This window comes from Nanorana parkeri, unplaced genomic scaffold (genome assembly GCF_000935625.1).
Source record: "Nanorana parkeri isolate BGI_ZX_2015 unplaced genomic scaffold, ASM93562v1 scaffold2245, whole genome shotgun sequence".
Taxonomy (NCBI): domain Eukaryota; kingdom Metazoa; phylum Chordata; class Amphibia; order Anura; family Dicroglossidae; genus Nanorana; species Nanorana parkeri.
In genome coordinates, this window is record NW_017308513.1 from 61,229 (window position 1) to 69,542 (window position 8,314).

The 8,314-nt window shown below is 49.6% G+C and overlaps 1 protein-coding gene across 2 annotated transcripts in view; it reads right to left on the bottom strand.

Moving 5' to 3' along the window:
* LOC108801194 (unconventional myosin-Ig-like) overlaps positions 1-8,314 on the bottom strand; it is a 119,532-nt gene that overhangs the window by 33,090 nt on the left and 78,128 nt on the right. For both annotated transcript variants that reach the window (XM_018573125.1, XM_018573126.1), the window contains 3 exons: positions 7,769-7,913; positions 6,114-6,218; positions 67-180 (listed from right to left, as the gene is read on the bottom strand). In XM_018573125.1, the coding sequence (XP_018428627.1) occupies positions 67-180; positions 6,114-6,218; positions 7,769-7,913 (364 nt within the window). The remainder of the gene's footprint in view (positions 1-66; positions 181-6,113; positions 6,219-7,768; positions 7,914-8,314) is intronic.

The following is an 8,314-nucleotide window of genomic DNA, read 5'->3' on the forward strand; positions in this document are numbered from 1 at the left end:
GGCCCTTGCCCCCCACCCTCTGCCCCGCTCCCTGCCCCGTTTCGGCAAAGCTCTCTGGGTACGCACCGTGCTCAGCGGGAGGCTCTTCAGCGCTTTGTAGGCCTTCCTGGGGTCCAGTTTGTACAGATGATGGTTTGTGACCAGCAATCCGCGATCTTTACTTTTATAAAACCGGTTTATCTGCGAAACAAAAGGAAGATGATGAGATCGCACTGCGAGCGGCCGCCCCTATCGGGTATTCGGGGGGACAGAGGGGCGGTAGACGTGTAATTAAACTTGGGGAAGTCGCAGGGGCGCAACTCTAAATCATGCCCCCCCCACACCTGGGCTAACTATCTGTGTAGCATCTTTTAGTAGAACTACAAATCTCAGCCACCTGAGATGCAATTTGAATCCAATCCGGCCGGCCCTCCCACTACCACAGCAGGTGGTATATGTATAGAGCCGGCCCACTGCTTGTATCAGCGGCCGAGAGCCCTTGAGAAGAGTACTGATGCCGGGTGCTGTGATGTTTTCAGGATGCTCTGTACAGCCCCCTCCCCCGCAGTAAAAATGGTTCAATCGGCTCTTTCCACCCGCTTCCATTTTGATGAATTGTCGGATTTCAGCATTTTAAACTTTTTCCCGTTTTTTTTTGTTTTTCAATAAAGCGCAAATAACCGCATCCGGGAACAATGGCACGGTGGTGACCCCATGCTAAGGCGAGGGGCTGAACGTTCCTCCTCCAGTTGTCATCTACTTGATGGCACGGAAGTATCCTTAGAGAGGTGACTCATATCATCAACCTGGAAATATTGATTTCTGTATTAGGAGGCCTTTCATCCATCAAGTTCCAATGACCTGAAAGACGTCTCGTCCCCTCTCACTGGTGAGTCACTGCTATTATTTCACCTTCACGTCTGTATCACGCTAATTGCGCTCGGGCGTCATCTCATTTTTTTGGACCTTCACATTTTCGATAGAGAAAAATACTTATTTTCTGCGTTTCCCGTGGTGAAATTACGTCACGAAGTGTAACGGTTTACCGAAGCAACTCGGTTCATTTGCACATTTGAGACCTCAGCTGCCGGAGGGGGATAAAACCCAGAGGCAGTGGCGTAACAATCGCCATAGCGACCCAGGCGGCTGCTATGAGGCCCGGGCACAGGGGGGCCCCGCCAGGGCATCCCTCTGATGCCGTGTGGGCCTCCAGGGTCGCTATGGCATGGAAGGGCGCTGGCTGTCGGGCTGCGATGTAAGAGGAGGCGGGGCCTGTCGATAGAAGAGGAAGCGGGGCTCAGGGACGGCAGAGGAGGCGGGGCCCCCGGCGACCACGGAGGCGGACGGCGCTGACAGGTAAGAGGTGTGCAGCCCATCTGGGACCCTGCCGAGCCCACTATAGAGAGTCTATGGCGGGCTCTGCAGGGTCACTCTCAGATGGGCTGTGTGGGATCTCAGGTGGGCTCTGGCAAGTGGCATAACTAGCAATCACGGGGGCCACATACAAAATTTTGCTACGGGGCCTTGTGATTTCTAGTTACACCCCTGCCAGCAGGTATGAACAATCATTCGAATCCAATTAAAGTATACGGTAGGTCAGCATACAGTCCCACAATATACGCCCCTTATGGTGCGAAAGAGGTTGTGGGGGGTGGTAACATCATATACCGTATTTAGGGAAGAGTGGATTGGGCACGACCTGTATAATAATAATAATAGTGAGCTGCGCAATAAAAATACTATGTACTAATAATAATAATAATAATTATAACTTGCACAGCACCATCTAGTGGTGAGAAGGGGAAAAGCACGGATCATTATGTAGGAAGGAAGAGCAGGCAGTGAAAATTCTTGACCCATAGTTCTCCTTTAACAAACCTGGACTGGATATAAAACTTGGAAGATGGCTGGCTGGTATAGGTGACAGGATCTGCCCTTTCCATGTGCCAGCCAATGAGAGTTTAGCCAGAAATAGCGCTTGCTGGAGGTCATCTCCAAGTTTCATGATGAAACCAGCATGAACAGCAAGACTTCCTCCTTCTGTGGAGTCGCCTTAGGAAGATTTTCTTAAGATATCCAGAGGTTTTTAGAGAAGACATGAAATGCTCAGACATAGGGCAAGAGAATGAATACAGCCCAGAAAATGGGAGTCTCGGCCTTCGAGGTATAATAAAGTTTGATGGATTTTGCTGGAACTACGGACCAGCTACACTGCATAGAGAAAAGATTCCATAATGGAGAACTATGAGGTCAGTGTTTTCCCCCATAGTTCTCCTTAGGGTAACGGGAGGAGACAAACTAGCGTCCTCCCGTCACCCTAGGCTCAGTATATAGGGAGCTACAGCTCGCGGTATACTGAGACGCCGCAGCCGGAGCGGATCCCGACATCGATGTCTGGATCCGCCCAGCTGCGTGAGTGACAGCTGGCTCCGCCTATCCAGAGGCAAGTGTGTGTATTTCTGTGCACAGGTGAGGGCTAGTGGCCCATTTCTCTCTCGATAGTGAGGGGCAGGAAGGCAGATCTTTATGATGAAGCCGTGTTCTTGCAGTAATTAGTATTATTATTATTGTACAGGATTTATATAGCGCCAACAGTGTGTGCAGCGCTTTACAATAGAAGGAAGACATTACAATCACAATACAATACAAGATGGTAAGGAGGGCCCTGCCCCTGAGGGCTTACAATCTGAAAGAGGAGGGGCCAGTGATACATGAGGAGGGAGCTGTGTGGGGATGAATTGTATGAGCGGTCAGGTTGAAGTGGGATCGGCTTCCCTGAAGAGATGAGTCTTAAGGGAACGCCTGAAGGCAGTCAGAGTGGGAGATAGACGGACAGGTTGCGGTAAAGAGTTCCAGAGGATGGGAGAGGCTCTAGTGAAGTCCTGGAGGCGAGCATGGGAGGAGTTGACGAGGGAGCTGGAAAGCAGGAGGTCTTGGGAAGAGCGGAGGGGACGGTTAGGGTGATACTTTGAGACGAGGTCTGAGATATATCCGGGGGCGGAGTTGTGGACGGCTTTGTAAGTGAATGTTAATTTAGAATTTTATCCTTTGGGCGAGTGGAAGCCAGTAGAGGGATTGGCAGAGGGGGGCGGACGAGCTCAGTTTATGAAAGGTTGAGTTTTAAGAAGTGCTGCGACATCTGGACGGAGATGTCACTTGGTAGATGACCTGTCAGGTGATCACCAGGTTACAGTCATGTTATCGAGCTCCTTATTGTTGGCATGACGGTCGGCTGCAGCCCAGCCGAAGCTCCTGTACATTGCACTGTGTGCACACGCTGATGGAGACACTTCCGCAGGGATACTGGGAGCGCCGGCTCACGGGGCGTGTGCTAAAAATAGTCACCCCGGTGCAGGAATGCGCTGCCAATTGCTGGTTCATTGAGGGGTTAAGGGAAATCAGAGAGAAGTGGAGTGGGCCGCGGCGGCACCGGTGAGGCAGAGCGACGGCGGAGGGGAAGGTTGATGCAGATTCGTTGCGACACTTCACCTCTCCGCCAACTCTCATCCAATCTCTTCCAAGCAGAGAGCTCGGCTTCCCTTCTTTTTACTGCATTTAATAACCAGAAATTCGATTTCCCTGCGGTGTCACCAGCGATTACCGGCGTCACCGGGACCGGGAAACTAAAAGCAGATCCCGGAGCTTCTGCTGGCAAAGTTTCTGCAGAATAAAGAAGAATTCCGCCCGAAAATTTCCAAATGAAAATGTAAAGGCCCCAAAAGTGAAATGTAACACGGCGGCTCTTCCTGCAATACTCAGCACCATGGACAGAGGACAATACTCTGCACCACGGACAGAGGACAATACTCAGCACCATGGACAGAGGACAATACTCAGCACCATGGACAGAGGACAATACTCAGCACCACGGACAGAGGACAATACTCAGCACCACGGACAGAGGACAATACTCAGCACCACGGACGGAGGACAATACTCAGCACCACAGACAGAGGACAATACTCAGCACCACGGACAGAGGACAATAGTCAGCACCATGGACAGAGGACAATACTCAGCACCACGGACAGAGGACAATACTCAGCACCACGGACAGAGGACAATACTCAGCACCACGGACAGAGGACAATACTCAGCACCACGGACAGAGGACAATACTCAGCACCATGAAAAGAGGACAATACTCAGCACCACGGACAGAGGACAATACTCAGCACCACGGACAGAGGACAATACTCAGCACCACGGACAGAGGACAATACTCAGCACCACGGACAGAGGACAATACTCAGCACCACGGACAGAGGACAATACTCAGCACCACGGACAGAGGACAATACTCAGCACCACGGACAGAGGACAATACTCAGCACCACGGACAGAGGACATTACTCAGCACCATGGACAGAGGACAATACTCAGCACCATGGACAGAGGACAATACTCAGCACCACGGACAGAGGACAATACTCAGCACCACGAAAAGAGGACAATACTCAGCACCATGAAAAGAGGACAATACTCAGCTCCATGGACAGAGGACAATACTCCGCACCACGGACAGAGGACATTACTCAGCACCATGGACAGGGGACAATACTCAGCACCATGGACAGGGGACAATACTCAGCACCATGGACAGGGGACAATACTCAGCACCATGGACAGGGGACAATACTCAGCACCATGGACAGGGGACAATACTCAGCACCATGGACAGGGGACAATACTCAGCACCATGGACAGGGGACAATACTCAGCACCATGGACAGGGGACAATACTCAGCACCATGGACAGGGGACAATACTCAGCACCATGGACAGGGGACAATACTCAGCACCATGGACAGGGGACAATACTCAGCACCATGGACAGGGGACAATACTCAGCACCATGGACAGGGGACAATACTCAGCACCATGGACAGGGGACAATACTCAGCACCATGGACAGGGGACAATACTCAGCACCATGGACAGGGGACAATACTCAGCACCATGGACAGGGGACAATACTCAGCACCATGGACAGGGGACAATACTCAGCACCATGGACAGGGGACAATACTCAGCACCATGGACAGGGGACAATACTCAGCACCATGGACAGGGGACAATACTCAGCACCATGGACAGGGGACAATACTCAGCACCATGGACAGGGGACAATACTCAGCACCATGGACAGGGGACAATACTCAGCACCATGGACAGGGGACAATACTCAGCACCATGGACAGGGGACAATACTCAGCACCATGGACAGGGGACAATACTCAGCACCATGGACAGGGGACAATACTCAGCACCATGGACAGGGGACAATACTCAGCACCATGGACAGGGGACAATACTCAGCACCATGGACAGGGGACAATACTCAGCACCATGGACAGGGGACAATACTCAGCACCATGGACAGGGGACAATACTCAGCACCATGGACAGGGGACAATACTCAGCACCATGGACAGGGGACAATACTCAGCACCATGGACAGGGGACAATACTCAGCACCATGGACAGGGGACAATACTCAGCACCATGGACAGGGGACAATACTCAGCACCATGGACAGGGGACAATACTCAGCACCATGGACAGGGGACAATACTCAGCACCATGGACAGGGGACAATACTCAGCACCATGGACAGGGGACAATACTCAGCACCATGGACAGGGGACAATACTCAGCACCATGGACAGGGGACAATACTCAGCACCATGGACAGGGGACAATACTCAGCACCATGGACAGGGGACAATACTCAGCACCATGGACAGGGGACAATACTCAGCACCATGGACAGGGGACAATACTCAGCACCATGGACAGGGGACAATACTCAGCACCATGGACAGGGGACAATACTCAGCACCATGGACAGGGGACAATACTCAGCACCATGGACAGGGGACAATACTCAGCACCATGGACAGGGGACAATACTCAGCACCATGGACAGGGGACAATACTCAGCACCATGGACAGAGGACAATACTCAGCACCACGGACAGAGGACAATACCCATCATAGGATTGTCTGCGCAGATTGGACCAAGTTTATAATGATATTGTCTTGGTAGTGAGATCCCTCCGGAAGGTTCCGGGTCTAGAAGATTTAATTTGTAATTGCAGAGTGCAGACCACCCCCATTCAGAGGGCGCTCACCTTTCTGATGTGACAGGTAAACAGCACCGAGCTGTGGTTGTCTTTCTTCCTCAGAGTCTGCAGCGCTTTGGAGAAGGACGTTGCTCCGCCGGGATTGTCCACGTCCTGCCGAGAGCAGAAAGCGAGTCAGAGACTGCGGCCCTGTCACCGTTCACAGCAACGAATGTAACGATTGTGTCACCTCCTCAGGTAACATGCCGCCAGATCGGCCAAAAAAGGACATTATTCCTACCTAACCCCTTATTAGCCTTTAGTTACCCCTAATCGGCCCTAATTAACTCCTTCTTCCCCTTCTCCCCATAGCTATTCTTTTCCTGCTGATTTGATTTTTCTTCTAATTGTTAATATTAAAAAAATTAAAAATGATTCATTTTTTTTAGGGCTGTGGAAATGAACGATTAATTTCTCGATTAATCGTTAAACTTTTTGATCGATTAAAATTATTTTGATGGCTAATGAAAACACTTGCCTCTCCGCCGGCTTCCCGGGAGTCCCGTCGGCGATCCGGTGACGTCACGGACATCGACTTCAACCAGACTCCTCCCCCCAAGTGGCTCCGTCGGCTAACGAAGGGAAGAGGGGAGGATATTATTCCGAGTTGCACCACTCAAGCGGCGGCCATATTGAGTGTGGCACGTGAGATTACTAACGTGCTGTATTAGTGTGAGGAGGAGTCCGGTGACGTTGATGTCCGTGACGTCACTGGACTCCTCCCCCCTTCGTTAGCCGACGGAGCCACTTGGGCCGGTGAGTTTGACCAGGAAACTTTCTGCACGAGCGCCAGCCAAGGCATCGGCCTATACACATACAGCACAGCAATGACCTATACACATACAGCACAGCGATGACCTATACACATACAGCACAGCAATGAAGTCATACAATGAACTCGGATCACACTAATCCAGCACGTTATTATTCCGAGTTGCCCCACTCAAGCGGCGGCCATATTGAGTGTGGCACGTGAGATTAATAACGTGCTGGATTAGTGTGATCCTAGTTCATTTTATTACTTCATCGCTGTGCTGTATGTGTATAGGTCATTGCTGTGCTGTATGTGTATAGGTCATTGCTGTGCTGTATGTGTATAGGTCATTGCTGTGCTGTATGTGTATAGGCCAATGTAGTTGGATCTGTATCTGCGTTATAATTCATCTAAATAAATCGATTAAAAAAAATTCCATCAATCGAACACGAAAATTTTAATCATTACCAGCCCTAATTTTTTTGTTTATTGTCGCTCTAAAAAAAAAGTGCAAAATTAGAAGAAATGTTTTTTTTTTCTTGTAAAGATCAATTGGTAATGGATAAGAAGGGAAAGGAGGACACGGGGAATGCAAAATATCAGCAGAAAAGACTTCCGCTTTCATTTTATTATTTCACTTTTTGTTACTGTTTGTTTTTTTATCTTCCTGTGAACAAAAAAAAGTAGCGTAATGATTTTAATGAAGGGGCACGGGAACAGGTCCAGGACGGGTGAAAGGAGCTTCTGTAACCCATCAATGCTCAATACACCCCTAAGAACCACCAAAAGCTACCTATTGACTGCAATGCATTTGACAAAATTGGCGCAAATTTACCAAAATCTCCGAATCTTTGCTGAAATTTTTGGGGGAATGAAAACTCTCAATTTCTCTCATCTTCGGTCTACTCACACAAGCTAGATAATTCTGTTTCCATGGCCGATGGTAGCCGACGTCTCTCCGCAGGTCCTGCAGCGCCTCCATGGCGCACACCTTGCACTTAATCTGCAACATTTCTGACGGCGGGATGTTCTTCACTATCTTCCGAGCTCGCCATCTGCAGAAGAGGAAGGACAGACATGACACGGATACACAGCAACACAAGGGAGGCTCTGCAAGGAAGCTGCGCATAAGTCCGGTCTTCCTCCTTCAAAGGGCATGGGTAGTGGTTTGCTTAGATCGCCTTTCAATATTTTGGTCAGGACTAAAAAATTAAAATTAAAAAATACATAAAAAAATTCAGACTTAAAGTAAAAATAATAATAAAATATTATTTTATAATTATTATAATAAATATACCCATACACTATATTGCCAAAAGTATTGGGACGCCTTTACACGCACATGAACTCTAATGGCATCCCAGTCTTAGTCCGTAGGGTTCAGTATTGGGTTGGCTCCGCCCTTTGCCGCTATAACAGCTCCGCCTCTTCTGGGAAGGCGTCCACAAGGTTTAGG